The sequence below is a fragment of the Empidonax traillii genome, unplaced genomic scaffold, assembly GCF_003031625.1.
Source record: "Empidonax traillii isolate 1590-97213 ecotype Southwest subspecies unplaced genomic scaffold, ASM303162v1 scaffold62:size2133460, whole genome shotgun sequence".
Lineage (NCBI taxonomy): Eukaryota > Metazoa > Chordata > Aves > Passeriformes > Tyrannidae > Empidonax > Empidonax traillii.
The window spans coordinates 715,116-734,552 of record NW_020955255.1 but is presented as its reverse complement, the minus strand read 5'-3'; the positions used below and the strand labels follow the sequence as shown (position 1 = coordinate 734,552).

At 35.7% G+C, this 19,437-nt stretch overlaps 1 protein-coding gene across 1 annotated transcript in view; it reads right to left on the bottom strand.

The window, feature by feature from the left end:
- The window catches only part of DPYD (dihydropyrimidine dehydrogenase), a 314,495-nt gene that overhangs the window by 88,265 nt on the left and 206,793 nt on the right, over nt 1-19,437 (bottom strand). Inside the window, exons 16-17 of the mRNA XM_027880005.1 lie at nt 19,064-19,132; nt 16,557-16,640 (exon numbers count right to left, since the gene is read on the bottom strand). Of these exons, the coding sequence (XP_027735806.1) occupies nt 16,557-16,640; nt 19,064-19,132 (153 nt within the window). The remainder of the gene's footprint in view (nt 1-16,556; nt 16,641-19,063; nt 19,133-19,437) is intronic.

Below are 19,437 nucleotides of genomic sequence, written 5' to 3'. Positions count from 1 at the left end.
TTTTAATGACTCGCTCTATGTAAAGTATACTAAAACTAAGCAGTATCCTATGAAATAATGTGAATCTGATGCATTGAATGATCAGGCCTTGATCACAACAACAAGGAGGAATTGAGGTTCCAGGGCTATTAGAACACAATTCAGCATTTCTGAACTCTGAGAATAGCTTGGGATGGTCACAGTGTAAATGAAAGATCAAAAACTTTTCTGTTAAAGTCAGAAATTGAAATCTTCAAGTGTTGGCTTTTCCTGATTTCCAGGCATTTACTTCCCTTAAGGAATAGGTCTAATGTAGACAGTAATCAACTATCCTTTCCATTGAGAACAGCTCAGTGGAACTAACATCTGCATCTGGTGTGTGTAATGGTGGTTGTTCAGTATAACTCTTAGGATGGGCTCCTGGTTTTTTTGTGTTGCCAATTCATAATGCTCTTCAACATATACCTTAAAGTTTGCAACACTGATCCATGTAGCATGTGGTGCATGTTCTGGTTAAAAACTGAATGGTGCTATTACAAGATTTAGGATTTACTATAGAATTATCTGTGAGTAGGCTATTTGGTACTGCACCAATTATTTACATTTACGAAGTCTTTATCACTCGGATAATTAAATCTGTTACATATGAATTATCTCCTCCCATTTGGACATTGTAAAAACTCAGAAAGCTGCATTGCTATGTAGTAACTCAGAAAGGAATGAGACTAAATGAAGTTTAGTTTAAAACAATCAGATGGACAGCAAGGTTGCCAGCCTAGTGAACACACAGAAACTATCCCCCTGTTGTTTTTTTTTCACACCAATGGTTAAATAAAAACAAAAAGCCCCACAGGCTGTGTTCCTAGAAAGTACACAGTGCTTCACATGAACCCTAAGACTTAGCTGTGCTATTCCAATAAAAACGCTCATCTCCCCGCCCATGCAGCTTCCATGAAATATGTATGAATGCTGCACCAGCATTATGAAAGTAGTTGCATCTTTGACTTTCATTTCTGTTTTGAATTTCCTTGAGGCCCAATGCAGAAATGAGAGCTCCTCTAGAAGACATGAATTGTATATCCTTTATGTTAATTCTTCTCCTTAGAAATCCTTGTAATAATGTTCAGGATGCTGGTACCACATAACTCATTATGCTGACTTCATTGTGCTTACAGTGCTGCCATAAAAATTCTTACTCCTACACATACAAATGCTTTAAAAAATACAATTATTTTAATCTACACTGAATAACTTGTTCAGAGATGTCTTTCATACAAACCCAATTTTCACACTAGTTTGTCTTTCTTAATAAATAATAATTGACTGTCTTTTTTTTTTCTCCAGAAGTAAGTAAAGATCTTTATTTTCAATCATTCTGCTTCTCACACACCAAGATTAATGCAATGAATGCAATGGAACAGTCTTCTATTTCTCAAGCTAATAAACAGTTCAAATATCTGATTGCACAGCACATGATTAGACAAAGCCGCTAAAGGCTCACTTGTATCAGCCTTGGAAAACTGCCCATTTTTGGTATGCATAAAACCACAAGTAAATTAATAGGAAAATAATTTTAAAATTCAACTGAAGGAAAAAATAGGAATGTTTAGTGAGGAAACATAGAAAAAATGAAACAAAAGTGAACACAGTGCTTTGCTGTATAGTGAGTCAGTCTGTGGAAAGGTGATAAATTTTATACAAAAAATTAGAATTTCCATTAAATTTGACAATTTTGGACTGAAAAAGGTGTTTCTAAAGGTGATTCTCTCTCCCTCCCCCCTCATAATATTTTATCTAATTCATTTGCTCTTGAAATAAATATCAAATGAAGGTAGTGCTGGTTAACTTAAAAAAATGACTGATTACCTTTGCACCACACTCAAAACACACACACACACACATAATGTATCTTGCTGCTTCCCTTTTTAGTGCAAGTCCTACCACAGAGTTGTACTGGAGCACCCATATGACCCATTCTCTACCCTCCTCCTCCACCTACTTGCTCTGCTCTGCCTCCAGACCCTCCTGCTCAGATTCCTGTCAATGCAGTGGCCAACACCAGCGAGCCACCTCAGCCCATCCTCTCTCCCCTCACAGCAGTGACATTGCAAGTGCCCAGTGGTCACCAACTAAGCTTCCCTTCTGCCAGAGGGACTTCTATGCCATTAAGTCACTGCATGACTTCACTTCTTACTGCATGAGAATGCCAGAGCTTTTGTGCTCTACAGGCAAATAACATATTCTCAAAAAGGAACAATATCCACACCTGGTTTAATTTCTTAATTCACATTTTCTCCTTTGGATCATTCAGAAAAGTTATTTGTTAGTTTATAAATTTCATAATTCTCTAGTATATTTGCACTGAGGACTTGGAAAAATACATCATAAGCATTCAGATGGTTGAAAACAGAAGATATTCATGTCACTGGACAGTTAATTTTCATAGGAAATCAATAAACCACATTTATATAAACCATAAGAAGTTCACTGGATGGTGCACAACCTCTTCACAGAAGTTTGTCTTTAGACTAAGAGCAATTTGCAGAGGTGACACAGGAATACAAATTTTGAGAAACCTTTAAGTGATTAGAAATAGAGATTTTACTTCTGAATGCAATCTAATTGACTAAGATAACTAAAGAAATGCAGTTCAAAACTTCAGATATATGCGAATATTAATTTGTCATATTCAGCACAGTTTTAAACTTGGGTTCAAATTTAACAAAGTGAGTAGCATGTACCAAAAACTAGTTTTGAAGAGGCTATGTACAGGTTTCATTTTGCCTAATTAATTCAGCTGATGGAGGGCCTCCCATCTACCTGGATTTCTGAAAGACTGACCCCAATTTACAAATGATTCTTAGCAGAGATTGGATTTATAAAGCATTCAGGGATGAGTATACAACTTGGGAAAGAATGAATCTCGAGGTCTGTAAATAACATTATAAAAAAATACCTGTCACTGCTAATACAACATAAATATCTTTTTTTACCCCAATCCAACTTTATGAAAGTGCCTGCAGCTTTTATCATTGATAAAGTGGTTGATGAAGTCTGCATAGTTAAGAAAAATTTTCTAAATGGCTTGATATGTACAATGTAGTAACATAAGCCATAAAAACAGATGGGCATTTGTTTTGCAAAATCAACAATATGAACTAAATAAAATACTATTCTGCTTAATTTAGTACGTTTAGTAATGCTTTTGGTTCAGAGTCTACCATGTTGCTATAAATTATCTTCTTTCATTGCACATAAGTGGGTTTGTTAGTTCTTTTATTAATAATGATACAGTGTGATTGTTACAGAATGTGTAGCATAATCTTGCACTGTGTGTCAATCCAGAAGAATGAACAAATGTTTCAATGGACTGTGACATCCATTGCTACCACACTTCATTTATCTGCTGTATTTTTTTTTTTTAACAAACTCTATCTAAATACAAGCTTGGTAAAATTAACATCAGCTAAAAGATAATATTGATTCATGCAGTGTATCTACATGAATCTGTTGGCAATTTAATACCATATAAAGTCTCTTTTGGTATGAGCTGTACATTAGCGTGTCTTCTGTCTTCCTGTTCTTAATCAAATATTGCTTGTTTATTCCAAAGGCACAGGAGATTTGAATGTTACAGGGGTTGTCTTTTTACTTCCCTAAGCAGCAGTACAGAATCATTTTTCCTGAATATTCATTATAGCCTTGGGCTAGATGGAGCTTTTAATCCTAACTACTCATTGCCAATGGGTAGATATACTAGAGGAAAAACAACTATTCACCTTTTTTTTCTAAATGATCACATGATAAGCTTAACTACAACCATAACTATGAGTATAAGACCTCAGAAATTAAAGCAGCAAGTTGTCTACTGATTGCATTTGGCATCAATAATGAGATGAATCCCCTGTCCTATCACCCCCAAGGCAGATACATCCTGCATGTTTAAAAAGGAGCATGAAAATGCTGTGCATAGAGTAGGTCACCTCTCCTTGTGTTTCATGGAAAGAAAGAAATCCATGATGAGATTGCCACAGAAATATCTGGCTGCAGATTTTTGGAAATTTTTTTTGTGACATATTTTCAATGTTCTTGCAGGGTCCTCATTTTTACACTATCCCATTACTGGAACGATCTTTACACCATATCCAGAACACCTCTCTGAGGTAGAGAAGTACTATTATACCTGTTTAATAAATGAAGAGAGGAGAGTCAGGTAGCCTGAGGGGCACCTCCTACAACTCACCTTGCTTTGGTGCCCAGTTTTTAGTACATCATTTGCATAAGGACCTGAGAAGGTTTGTCTGGCAGAAAACTGCACTTGATTCTTTAGAATACCATAGATAATTGGAATAATTTGGAATAACCATGAGATACTTTCCCCAGTAACAACAGAAATATTTTTCATACTTGAATTTAAATAGTTTTTCAGAGTATTTGAGTAATGCAAAAGATAGAAATATAACTACTTTAGGGTAAGAAACATGTGTTTCCTAACCATGCAAACAGTTCTTGGGAAGCACGTATGTGTGAGTATATATACATACGTACATATGCATATATAAAGAATATAAATGTCTGTCTTAAAGATGTCATAAACTTGTTACAGAATTTCCCCAAGAACTTAATAAGAAAGTTGAGCACATTAGCTGATTTTGTCTAATTAGTGCTACAGAAAACGGATCATACCATGCAATCGCCAAGCCATCCCTAAATAATGGCGCAAGTTCTGTCTCACTAAGAACAGGATAAGGATTTGTGCAGTTGTAGAAAGTATGAAAACATAACTTTTCTCAGACAGAATCCTGACTTTACATATGTATGAAGGCTTCCTTATATAGGACTACCAGAATTATCACCACAGGTCACACTGATGATTTGTGCAAATGCATTATCCTGACTGTGTTGGGAAGTTCTAGAGACACAAAAAGTGTTGCAAGATGCATTAAGACTTTGCATGTAAACTCCTTAAACCTCATCTATCACTGACTAAAATGACCTAAATAACAAAGTTTCAGAAATTAAAATACTTCATTGCATTTAATGCAAGCGTAAGTCTAATCTGCCTCATACATAAAGTCTTTGATGGCCACATACCTGTTCTCATATATAATATCTCTTGCCAGTGATTTTTATAGCTAAATCATGCATTATTTCAGCATGTTTGCAATTTTAAATACTGACAGTAGGTTACAGAGGACTTATTTTGTCTTTTTATTAACACACATGAAGCTGACATGGGATTCCTTATCTACAGTTAGTAGGCAAGTGGCATCAAGAGTCCCTCATCGACTGCATTCTCCTCGTGGCAGATTTTCTGAACTGGCTCTTCAGAAACATTTTGTATTCCCTTATATCTATTATCATTGGAGGAACTTTTTATATGAAAAAATGTTCTACATTTAACTTCCTCATTCTGAACAGAAGATACATTTTCCAATATAGCATTGATAGGATGGGAAAAGGAGAGAGTTCCTTAAAATACGAAGAGAAGGTAAAAGGAGGGGAATTCCAGCTTAAAACATTGCAAATCAGTATCTTTAGCTTTCCCCATTTTTTTAAATATATATATATATTACTATTGATCTTTTCCACAGCTATCTTTTCTCCCTCCTCCTATAAGAGGACCAACACTGTCTTCATAAAACTGTCTCTCTCTAAACCTACACAAAATTTCCACAGTACCAAAATAAAGAATTGCAGTCAATCACTATAGCAAAAGAGTCACCATTGCAGAATCTCATGGTTAATTTTACTGTCTTCTTAGGTTGTGCATTTGTCCCATTTCAAACTTAATTAAAGCTAACAATTCTTTTAACGCCTGTCAAAATAAGGGAAGGATTTCCCAGGATAGAAGATGAATAACTCTCCACTTCTCATCTGGAGTAAAAAATTCTTCCTCATTTCTCAGGAAATTTGACAGCTTTTGGTCAACATCTATTGACCGCAGCTGTCAAGAAGAAAGAAATGAGGCAGTTTAACCTAAGGCAGGAATAACAGTTTTCACAGTTGTATGTGAAGCTATCCATATATATTAGGAAAAATTAAAAAAAAGGCCTAAATTACTTCAGAGGCTTTGGGTTAGCCTGGTCAGCCTCACAAAAACATAGCTGCTGGCTGAGAGTTTATACCCTTCTGGCAAGAATCCAAGATATGATGTGATGTGAAACCAGTGTCACAAAATAAACTTTTAGAGATAGCAGCAATGGGAATTCACGACTCTTTTTCAGTTGTATTGCTTTTCGGCATGAGATCCAAGGTATGCTAGTTCAGACAAAACAAACAAAGAAAAAACCCCCAAATTTCAAAAGCTCATTAAATATCTTCAATAAAGTGGTACAGGAAAATCCTATTCAGGATAAAAATTCAAAAACATCAAAAAATGGATAATTTCATATTTTGTTCTAGTAGAATAAAAATGTTTCATTCCAGTTTAAGCCTTCAGCTTTTTTTGATTAACTTGCACTTTGAAACAAGAGGTCTTTTCAATATGAAGGGATGTTGTAGATGTTTTTTTCAGGGAAGAACTTCCAAAAGATCAGAGATTCAGATGAGTAAAATTAAGCAAATTTCACATAGTTACCATTTAAGTAAACTACCATAGCAACAATATTCACTGAGACTACTGCTCACTGGTTTAACTCAAGGACATATTTTTTACTCTCTTACATACTCTAAAATGCTCCTTTACTTAAAAAAGTCTTTTTAAACAAGTCTACTGGGTAAATTAAAGCATTTATGTTGTTTCTACAAAGTAAAATGTTCTCTTTATAATTTGAACAAAACCTGTAATATTTTTAAACTGAAAAGATATCTTATATAACTAAACAAGTCCTAGTACTGAAACAAGCACATTTTTGCTTACAAAATACTGCAGATTAAGATGCAAAAGTATAGCTTTGAAAATATACTTTTTATTTTCTTTCTTTTGGTTATAGTCTTTTCACTTAGACAAAAAGATCACCACTTGAGACCACGTAAAGACTGTATTTTTATCTAGTATTTTAAACTAATTAAAAAAAAATTATAGAGAGTAATGACTTCCAATTCATAGATGATTTTACCAAAGTAAAAAACTAAGGAAGAGCCGAGAAACTTGATTCAAATTTTTTTTTCCCCCTCTGTGGTACATTGTAAGATCTAAAGAACTCCTGCCACCTAGCTCCAATCTTAGATACTTGGACTTCATTAATTTATAGTAAAGCTGCAAGCATGTTGTCACAATCTGATCAGCTGCTCTTCTGATCAGTCACTGCAAGTTCCACTTGGGGGAGCCTAATTGAGATTCTCCTTTTCTTCCAGTGATATCAATGTGTCACTGGACAAAATCAAGTCACTTTGGATTAGGTCCAGGCTTTGGTCATGGCTGAGCTGAGAAGTCAAAGTTCTGAGACCCCGTCTATACTGAGAGAGATAACAGTGGGTATTGCGAAAAGTCAGCGTGGGATTGTGACACTACTGTGGCTGCTACTTCTCACAGGACTCACAGGCTCTTCTCAGGCTACTTTGAAAAACTAGAAGAAAAAATTGGTGCACATAAAAAAACAGAACTATAAATTAAAAAGCGTTTAACCAAAAAAACCTTAAAAGACACATAAAAGGATTTTACAGAATCAGAATTTCAATAAATTTCAATTTTAGCAGATCCCCATCTCCCTCTTCTGTCTTACTTGCCTTTGGTATCAAAATAACTATTTCTCCCTACTTCAGCTCTACAATTAGAACCTTTGAGAGATGTTAAAAGCACAAGAAAAATAGCCTTTGATCACCTCACTCTATTCCAAAATAAAAGAAAAGGGAACAGTAAGTCGTTGTAGTGTTTCTTTATTGAACTACACTATTGGAGCTTCACAAATGAACGATACTCAACAGTATGTCAAAACACAGACAAAAAAACTCCCCCAAACAAAAAAAACCCCACTCCAACAGGTTTTAACATATCACATCTAAAAGCTGTCAATTTTAACACAGGCCAGTATCCAATCTCAAGAATACATTTACCAAAGTGCTGTGTAGATGATCCATTTTGGACACCTTATTAGCAGCATGGAGCTCCTGTAGCCCTTCTTTGATAATGTCACATCTCATGACTGAAAACCAATGCACAGACAAGGTCAAAAATGAGCTGGAGATTTTTGATTGACTGGTAGACAAAAGTACAAAACCTATATTTGTGTTGAGAGTTAGAACAAGAATTAATGTCAAGATCAAGCACAACTGAGACTTAAAAGTTTGGTGGCTGCCTTTAGTCAGCTATTTAATTACTCCCTTTTCTGATCACAGAAAAGCTTTTTTGTTTTCTGCCCAGCACTAAAAGGAAAACAATTGAATTTATTTTGAAAACTGATTCTCTGTGTAGGTGGTCAAAACATATTTTTCCTTGTTCTGAATGTTTGGGTTTTGCTTCAATTGCTTTTAATTTAAAAATGTTAATCTAAGCATCCAGAAAAAAATATCATTGTTGGAAAACTTCTACTTTTAAAATTAACTTCAAGGCTTTTTATATATGTTTATAGTTACCTTGCATCATAGGAAAAATTCCCTTTTTGTTTCATTGAGATGTCAGTTAAAACTGTAGCAATCACACAATTTATAGCTATTGATTTTAATGCAATATTAAGGGAGTCAGATGATTTTTTTGGTTGTCAGAATAAACATTAATAATAGTTGCCTGAAAGCAAGAAGCACAGATTGGCAGTTCAAATTAACAAATTATTTGTTCTAATACCAATTGGGCTCAATAGCCTAAGTGAAAAATGTGAAACTGCACATTTACCCATTATAAACTTCTCAGACATCCTAACTGGAAAGATTTATCTATCAACAGCATTGGTATATGCAAAGTGTTGACTAATAAAAATGCCTTTTTACCCCTGACAGAATAAAATATTTTATTTTGGTTGTTTCTAACCAACCAAACAAATGCTTCTCGTAGCACTGTGAAAAAGTGGTATGCAGCATGATTAAACAATATTTCAGCTCTTTAGTTCATGCAGAGGTCACCTGCTAGAAGGCATAAAGGTTTGATTAGGTTTGCGTCATACATGAAATATTCTAAAGGGAAGCACAGAACCCAAACATATGAGTGCTACAGCTACAAATAGCTTTTTCTTGTGGTCAGGTAGGCAAGATCTGTCCTTTCCTATAATAATGAGGCAGAAAATACTAAATAATTGAGGAACTTGTAACCCTCTGAAACAACTAAATTAGGGAATTTAAAACCTATGCTCTGAGAAGAATTTGCCACTCAGTTTTAAAATGATCATTAAATGGGTTTGTATTGAGATTTCTCCTACTGTAACGAGGAAGATTCCCAGCAAACTGTCTCACTTCACCAGGAGCTAAGGCAAAATTTAAAGAAGTATGACATTAGTCCTGAAAATTCTTGTGTAGGTAGTGAAGAGAGTAGTCAACACACTGTTAATTAACTTTATCAAATGGTGGCATAAAACTGAAACCATAGAAAGAAAAAGCTATTAATGTGCACTGTGTGAATAACTTTTATTGTGCACCAAGATAAACAATCTTAAAATATTTTATTTTACCTCAACAGTTACTTGTTGGTGATCATTTCCTTTCCAATAAATCGTGTTTACCAGATACCATCGTTATGAAAAACTGCAATAACTTTATGCTGCAACGACATATCCAAAGGCAATCCACAGGGTCTGGACATTTAACCACAGAAATATGCTTGCCCGAGTTTTCTACATTTCCCTTTGCTGAAAAGTTCTCAGGGCATTAAATACAATTTCAAAAACAAGTTTAGGTTGCCCTTTGGTTTAAAAAAAATAACGGTTTTGTTTCTTTACAGGAACCACTCACTATATACCTGATTGTAGTTAGACTACTGAAGCATCATTAAAACTACCAAGATTTTTTTGTTTCCTTTTTAAACAGCGGCGGGTCACTGATATTTTGGCCAAACTAATCTTCATTGTGACACCTGTCAAACATAATGTGAATTTCAGCAGAAATGCTTCAATCAGAGTGAGACTGAAAATACAGGTATCTCAAATTGCTTTCATGTCTTCATGATTTCCAAGGAAAGAGAATCACTTTTACATTTTCTAATATATTATATTTTTTAAATACATTGTGTAGAGAATGCTTTCCATACATTAATAAGTCACCACACATAAACAGTATTTAAAACCTTATTAACAGCCACTGCATGTCATTAAAAATTTTCAGCAAGTTGCTAGTGCTGTTAACATTACTGTCTTATTTATAATCCCTTTTTGTTTTCCATTTTGTCTTTTGAGTAATTCAATTAAAAATCCTTCAAAGCAATAAAAGTGGATTAAATGTTGTCAAACTACAATATAAAATTACAGAATAGTGTTCTGAGGATGAATTTATTAAACTTTGGATCTTAATTCATTTATTCTTGAGTGTATAAAAGCAGAATTCTTAAGACAAAACACCAATTAACTGTCATGATTCATTATTAAGTATTGTCTTCTTTACATGCTACCAAAAAAAAAATAGAATATATGAGGACATAAAGGACACATGGATGAAATCCATTTAAATCACAACATTTAATCACACCTGAGTCTTGCAAGGGTAACAGGAAAGAAAATGAATCCTCGGGTATCAGAGGAAGGTGAGCGATGTCACCTACGCAGGAGTGACCACAAAGTCATCAAACTTTTCCTGCTCAGATTTCCAGTGAAATAGCTCATGAGTCAAAGTAACTCAGCAAAGTGTTTAGTTTATGAGGAGAGTTTTAAAGAAGGAATTAATGGGAAAAAGAAAACAGACACATCTGAAAATAGGGAAGGTGAAAAAAACAATCCAAAGAGGTTAAACAACAAAACTGAATTATCATAAAGTGTCATGTTTGACCATGATCAGTGTGGGACCAGGAATGTAAGCCCACAAAACACATCTCCCGGCCTGAGAAAGAGTGTGCTTAGATCTACATTTGCAGGAGTTGGAGGAGGCAATGAGCAGCATCCCTGAACATCCCAGATTGCCTTCCAGCAAAGCAACACCCAGTGTAGCACATCTCTGCACACACAGAGTAACACGATCACTGCCTAAACCAGGGAATCCTTGTCCCTGAGGAGTCTGCACCTTGCAGTTGAATTTCTAACCCCTGCCTGAGCTTTTCCCTCAGCTGAACTACCAAGGCTCCTATTCATATCCATATCAATTAGTTTGGGCAGCTGACAATTTCTTTCCCCTATCCAGCTGCCTAGTTTTATGACACTTCCATACAGTATCTTTGAAACAGTTTTGACTCTTAGAAACATGACTGAAACGTCATTTGTTTGGAACATGCCCCAGAGCAACAGAGGGCAGTGCAGACACAAAGACGGTGAGATCAGCTAGGACTTAGATTCTTAAGATTCAGACACAATGGATGAAAGTGGTCAATGCAAGAGAACAACAAGACTAAATCTTGAAATGCCACTGCAAACACCAACACAAATCTCACTTTGATTATACTGGTTTATACTGGATTTTGGGTGACAATGTTCCATGTTCCACAGCCCAGTGTAGCTGTACTTAGCATTAATTTGTTACAATAACTGATAAAGAAGAGCGAAAACTAATGCTGCCTCCAGGACTCAATGAATTATACTTAACCAGCATATTATTGTAGGCCGATAGTAGAATGTCACATGAACACAGAATAATCAAATTCTGTTTGGGGCATCATTTATTTAAAATACTTCAAGCTCCTTGCTGGCAGAGCAATAGCGAATTAGCATGCTATGCTGTGCACTTCAATTAAAAAGCAGTCTCATCTTTCCTATTTCCAAGGTACAGCAGAGCAAATCTAATTGTGCCATGCAGCCAGTTCTCATCTTTGCAGAGTAACCAGGGCTTTGGGGTTTTTTTGCTTTTTGTTTTTGACAGATTTGTCATCTTCTGAATGAGGCAATGTAGGCTTTTATGAAACTTGCCTCCTAATTGCAGGCAATAAACATAAACACAGCCAGCAGCAGAGGCTGTAGCAAGTACAGCGGAAGTAAAATAAAAATAAAGGTAAGAAAAGAACCACAAAACAAGTTCTTTTTACATATGATCTGAATAGTTAAACCACCAGGATCTGGATTTCAGTGCTCACAAGAGACATACACATTCTGCCTTCAATATCAATTAAGAAACAATTCCCCAAACCTAGAACTTAAATGCTGAGATAGGTGAAGATTTTTTATATTTTGGAGGTTAGAAAGTATGACTAATCAGTAAGAAATCCTTATAAGCTAGGACGTTTTTCACTTCTAAAATATTTGTTTACAGCATAAGGAATCTCTGTTCTTGCACTTCGGCTGAGATCTTTGAATATGAGATTTGTTGCTTTTGACTTCAGATCTCCTTGTTCATACTGATTACCTCATGTGAATAGGCAAGTCCTTGTGCTTCCTTTTATTCACTACTCATTTCCTAGTCCTGAAACAAACAATGCAGTACCTTCAGGTAGGAATTGAACAAGGTGAACCCACAGCACCACAAAACTGAATCATAGGAGGGCAGTTTGCCCAAGCTCCCACTCTGAGTGGAACTAGCACCAACACTAGTGAGGTTGGCCATGGCTTTGCCTGCCTGAGCCCTAAAAGATCCAGAGATGGAAAGTACACAGCCCACCAGACAAAATGTTCCTGAACTCCATCGTTTTCTTGGAGAATTTTCTCCTAAGGCACAACTTGAAACATTCAGTCTGGAATTTGCCTCTTGCTGTATCATCCGACATGACAGAGAATCATCTTTCCCTCTTTGTAGCTACTCTTGCAGCACTTTTGTCATTACCTTTCAAGTACCTGTAGGCTGCTCTTTCCTTCCCTCCACTGTTTTTTACTCCCTACTAGGTCAAGGATATTGGTGATAATATCACTGATATTAATAGTGATAATAACACTGATATTTTAGAAGGTTTTGGGTATCAATCATCCTAATTGATCTTATTTTAATGTTTCTAGGGATATACACATTACAGTTATTAGATCCAGGGTTTCATCTGGACAACAAAGAATGACACAAAATTCAGCAGAAATGCAAAGTAAAACCCAGATTACTGACTCAATTTAACTATTTATTCATTCTTGGCAGGGCAGCTGGAGGGACTTGCTGACTTTTGGACCAAAAACAAAAAGGTAAACACTTGAGTTTGTTGATTTCACATTACAGTAATCATTCTAAATATTCAATCCCACTTTTTAGATGGAAAAGTTCAAAAAAAAAAAAAAATCTTTGCCTGGTTTCCAGTGAAGGACAAAAGTACACCACAAATACAACACCAGAAGTTAAACACTGAAATGCGAGTTCAACCATCTCATAGGTTTAATTTATTATTTTCCTAATATTATGCTAAAATTACCAAAGTCATGAGCTACACTGGGAAAGCTGTCATTTTCAAAAACCTGCTGTTGACCACTTTGTCTTTATATTTACTCTTAAATGTTTTGTACACATAGGTTATCTGATTCAAAGAAACTTTGTGTGTTAGCACTGTTAGAGATAATAATGGAAATTCTATTACAATTTTTCATGATATCCACTTATATACAGTTGCAGATTGTTATAAAAGAATACAAACCTTAACTTTATTATCATTAATCAGCATTAGTAAATATAATTGACATTTTATACAGAACCAGCTTTAAGTAACTTATTGGCAGCAATACAGATGCCTCTTAATATTACCCTCTGGCTAGCTACGCTGTTTGGGCGCCAGAGTGTCTGCACTAATGACTTGGAATTAAAATCAAATAAAAGCTGAGAACTGTAATTCAGTATAAAACAAACAGCTATGCTTAGTATCAATTTTTATACATCTAATTTGTGTATATCTGGAAGTTTTTAAATTTGCAGTTGGTATAAAACAGTGGAAGTGTTTGAGACTAGGTAACAAAATAGGATAGAGAAAAATGAATCTTATGTTCCCAGATTTGTACATTTACCCTTAGGCACACCATAGGAATTGGAATGAGGAGAAAAAGTAGACAGTGTAATTAACCTTTCCTTGCCTTTTTTTTTTTAAACAACAACAAAAGGCAGAACATTTTAGACAATATAAATAGTAAAAATACACATTTTCCTGCCATTATTTTTTATCTCAGCAATTTCTGTAGTTTCCTGAGGATTTAATATGCTTAGGCATGAAAGGGACCTAATCCTTAAAAAAATTTCCTATGAAGACATGGATTATGTTATCAAAAAGATTTAAGAAAACCTGCTTCAGTGTACAACCAGGAAAGCTGCTCTGCCTCTCAAAGCCTCATGCCCTGACTTCCAGATATCAAGTGGCAGTTTTTTTCCAGAGCGTATATGAGCCCTCTCTTCCCCACACCACCCATGTACGACCTATTTGACTTCAGCACTGGGGAAAAAAAAAAATTAATAAATTAGGACTAAAGCCAAAATACTTTCTAGCACTTTTCTATTTTATGATGGGGCCTCCAGGGGCCACCACACATTTAAGCCCCCTGAAGGGCTACTGATAAATCTTGCTGCACATGCCTCTACTTTATCCAGTTTATTCCCAGCCTTTGCTTCAATAACCTACATTTAAAGTCACTATAATTTAATTTTAGCCAACTCTGAGGAAGAATGTAAGGATATGGCCCTCTAAACATGGCTTCTTTTATTCATTTATTCATTTAAAAAGTCTTTTCTGAGCTCTCATTTTGGTAAGACAGTTAGGAAAACAAAAGAATATATTTAAGCAAGAGTAGTATATATTAAACATCCCACAGAATATCCATATTGTATGGGAAAGACAGAAATTTTATTATTATACAAATATATATGTATATATAAAGTAATCTTCTTTTTGCTTTATGGATCTGATCTCCTCCATGGAGAGTCACAAATCCACACGATAGCCCTGAGTGCTCAGATTTTGCATTTGCTTCTCTGATTTTACAATAGCTGAAAGATATGTAAAAACTCATGTAGCCAGACAGCTCCCTACTGACTACACATCTAAGCAACTCCACATGCATATATTATTCCAGCCAGTGAAAGCTGGAAACAACATATGCCTTAAAAAAAAAAAAGAAAAAAAACCAAAACCATGCTTGAAAGGAGCTTGTTTTGGTTTCTATGCAAAACCCTCAGAGCTCTTCCTGACCAAACTACACCCTTCTACAGAGCACTGCCATCTCAGGGAGGGACAAGCCAAACGGCTGAGTTATACCCCGTTGAGTGAAGGGTGGGAATTTCTTCAAAAACTTATACAGATGACTACAATAGCACTTTTTTGTTGAATGAAATTCAGGGAAAGAAGTTAATAACTACTACTGCTTTGGTAGTGTTATCCTGGAGGGTTTTTTTTTTTTTGATTTTCTTCCATTTCTAATCAAAACTCCAGTAAATGACCACTGGCTATGAAAAGCATTCAAATGGTCTTCATTAAAAACAATAATCTATAGCATGGAGCAGACTGACATAATTTTGTTCACAGAAAACAATAAAATGTCAAGTTCACTGTTCCTGACAGTATTGCTGTGATAAAGGTATACCTGTAATGTGTCCATAGCTGAACTGATGACAGCTCCTACTGATCCCTAGCTTAGGAAAGCTAATGGTTTAGTTATCCAACCACACTTCAGTTCTCAAAAGTGTTGTGTTTAACTGAAGAAGTGGGGATGAATTAAGAGGCCCTCTACAAAGGGGTCACGTAAATAATAGTATGTTGATTTTAAGGTATATAGTCATCACACCCTCCCTGCATCTTCTTGTCTTCTTACCCTCTCCCCAGAATGTAGTAAAATGGGAAATCAAACAGATTTCATATTTCCGAAATTGTGATGGTCAAACTCTGGAAAATCTCTCCTTGTAGACCGTGAACCAAGATTTTTCAGAGACTTACAATTCACCACATTTGGTCATGTTTCAGAGCCAAAACAAATTTCAAACTATGACCAAAACATGCAAAAATCTGAAAACTTCAAAGGGATATTAGTACAGAAATTGGGGTTTGTACATGTTTATTTTCTTTTCATGGGCACAACAAAACACATTCTCTTAACTGAAATCATGGGATGTACTGATAAACTCTGCAAAAGATTTCTGCATGGCAGAGACATCAGGTACAGGTAATTCCAACCTAAATCATATAAACCAACAAATCTATAGGTTACAGAATACAGGATCTTATAAGAGAAGATGTTAGCTGTACATGGTACTACCAGAATCTACGCCCTCTTCTGTGACTCTAAAAGACAGTTCGGTTCGTATGTTAAAAATTGTGAAATGAATCGTGTATATCTCACATCCTTCAAAATCATTACTGATATACACAGCAGTTACTAGGTTGTGATCTAAAAGATACCTACAGTGTGCTGAAATGGAAACCAATGAATTTTTTTCCAAGTGCTTATCAGAAATTGTGTGTTTTCATCATGTTCCTTGTCAAATAAGGAATGCATTTTTGTTCTAGCAAAACTAAGCATTTTGTACATTCTCAGCTTCTGTATTTTTTTTCTTTTTAGCACTAAATATTTAAACACATTCAACCTAAAAATCTCAGGCTAGTAATCTGCTGCTTGTGTCTTTCCCTCTGAGGTGTCACTATCAATGTTGCTGAAGAGACATTAAAGAGATTGCAGTTACAGTCCTACCTGCCCACAGGCCAGTCCCATGCCTCGCTCCCCCATACCATGAGGACATGATAAATTTAACTCCAGTGCATCAGCACCAGCAACCTATGAAACATGTAGAAGGAAAAAAAAAATGCAGGATTAACTTCAAGTAATGTACTCTTTCCTGTAGCATTTACTGTTCACATGTCAAATAGATTTCTTTAGATGTCTTATTTTTTAAAGAGAGAAAGCTTATGATAGCCTGGTTATGATACCCTGAAAAAGAACGCCTTGATCGTTACAGACAACAATTTCAAAAACTGATGTGGCTTCCAAAAATGATTAAGGAAATAAAGTAAAAATAAATTAAGAAGAGACAAGGACAATAAAGAGTTGGTTCTGGAAAATGTTAAAAAAATAGGAATGTAATTGCAGGGCCTTAGAGCAGCACTGAAAGAGGTTTGGCAACCAGCATTACACAGGTGTTGCTGCGCTCTGAAGAACTGTGACTCAGGAGTAAATTTTTCCTTTCTGCTTTAAAGAAATTAGTCTCCAAATTTTCTGCAGGCATCTGTACTGTGCCATAGCTTTTGACATTAAATATTTTTCTTTCTGAAGAACAAGAGAGTTATAAAAAAGTCTACACAAACATATTGTTCGTGCTAATTTCTCATCACCCTCTAATACTTTCAATTAAAAAGGCAAAGGAGCCAAGTTGTACAAGGGCATCACAAAGACACGCTTCTCTTCCTTTCTGCTGAACTGCTCTGCCTGAGACAAACATCTCTCCTGTTGCCTTCCTTCCACGTGGCTCTAACTAGGATTTTGTTTTGCATTTGCATTTTGTTTTTGCTTATTGAACTGCAGTAACTTTGCCTGCTGTGTGGCCATGGTTCAGCAACTCCCCAAGTGCGTGAGCAGGGGAGAAGCCATCCATCACTTTCAGGAATCCTCCATGTTCCAGCCAGCTCCACGAGCCAGGCCATGCCGCACCGCTGCCGCTGCTGTCGGCCTCCCTGACAAGCTGACCTTTCATATGAATAGGTCGCCCTCCTGCTGAGAGGCACTGCAGTACCTTCTGGGGCTTCTGCTCTCTGGAAAGCCACATCTATTACCTCCTAGGTAGAATCCTACGCATGCGATTAAATATCACCGCTCTTCAGCTGTGCATTCCAGAGCAGCCCAAACTAGCCTGCTGCTCTTCACAGAGCGGACACCAACAACTACTTTCCAGAAGAATGTTGTATCTCATACATAACACATCACTGACGGCATTTAAAGAACCAATTTTTCATAAAGGGGTAACACAAATACAAGCACGGATTGGAAATATCTGTCTTAAAGCTGGATAACAATACCATCGAATTTGAAAAACAGGAGCAAATGGCACAATAAAGCTATTCATCTCAGTTTAAAAGTGGCACTGCTCCTGTCAAGCACAGATTCCAAAAAATTATTTCACGGTCAATTAGGTAAATTCAGGTATAAATTGTAATAGTGTTGAAGATGACCAAGCTAACTACTGATAGTGTTTAATTTGACTTCCCTAAGTCCCCAAAGTGACTTTTTTCCCTCACAGGTTTAAAATGCTTAAAAAAAATAGAGAAGTCTCATCCCACATCAACATAGGAGGGCTTAGGACACTGAATAAACAACGTCCAAACATACACATATGAAAACACAAATTCAAAAAATATTTAATACTTACAAAACATTTAAATCTGAGCTAATGCTAGCAATAACGACAAGCTAATTTTTTTCCTTTGCTTAAATTTTTTAATACTATGCTATTTATTTCCTCTAGATAATTTATGTGGAAAACAAAGTTTAATTTAAATATAACAATTTTGCATTCCATTCTGATATAGACACCTTTCTGAATGAAATTATTGCAGTCTTAATCAAGTACTTCTTATACTACTCCCCATGGACACAGGTACATACTATTAAATAGTTTCTCCCTTCAAATTGAATAGAAATTTCAGGTGCATAGTCTGTTTGCATTTCTGCAAGACTGGATTTATATTATAGGAAGCCTGCTGACTGCTATTATATATGCTGGCTTTCTCAGCTATCATTTTTGAAAGTCTGTATTAAAACTAGAATAGCATTAAATGAACCCTTTATACTTTAAATATTCAAGAGTTTTATATTCAAAATTTCTTCTGGTGCTGTCAAACTAGTGTGCCTGTAGGCAAGGTAAGATCAAGTTAGGCTCTCAAAGGTAGAATTAAATTTTATCAGGGCATCCATCATAATATACAGTTTGCTTAAAATGCAAATAAAAAGTATATAGATTCAAAGACTAAAGGCTTTGCAGGTACTGCTTAAAAATCCAAGGGACCATTTTTATGGAACAGATTTCCTTTAAATTTACATTTCCATCATTTTAATGAAAACACAGAATAAACAAATTATAATGGACAAGCTCTAAAATCTCATTTTTCTCTTTGAAACTGTTTCTTTCAAGAAATTCCTGACTGCACCTGTTGTTTTTTAAGGAGAATAAAAAAAAATATGCAGAAACACAATTAGGAAACCATTACCTCAGCCATTTTTGAAAGTTCAGTCCAGTCCTCCCTGCTATAGCTGCACATGATACTGGCAATCAGAACCTGTGAAGAACATAGATGCAGTCATTTTAATCCATGTTACCATGTTTTGTAATACAGCCCATTATTGTGACTCTAGGCATTAACTGCCACAACCTGCACATGGGAACTACCAGCTGCATGCCACCAGCTATACAGTGAAATACAGCAGCAGATTTCACTGGGGATGAGACACAGTATACAAAGTCATGTATTGTATCCCTGTTCTTTAAAATATCTGGGATAGGCTTAATCTGTCACCACCTCATCATAACACTTCTCTCGATTATTCCCATAATGCTGAGGGTTAATGACTCATTCATTTCAGA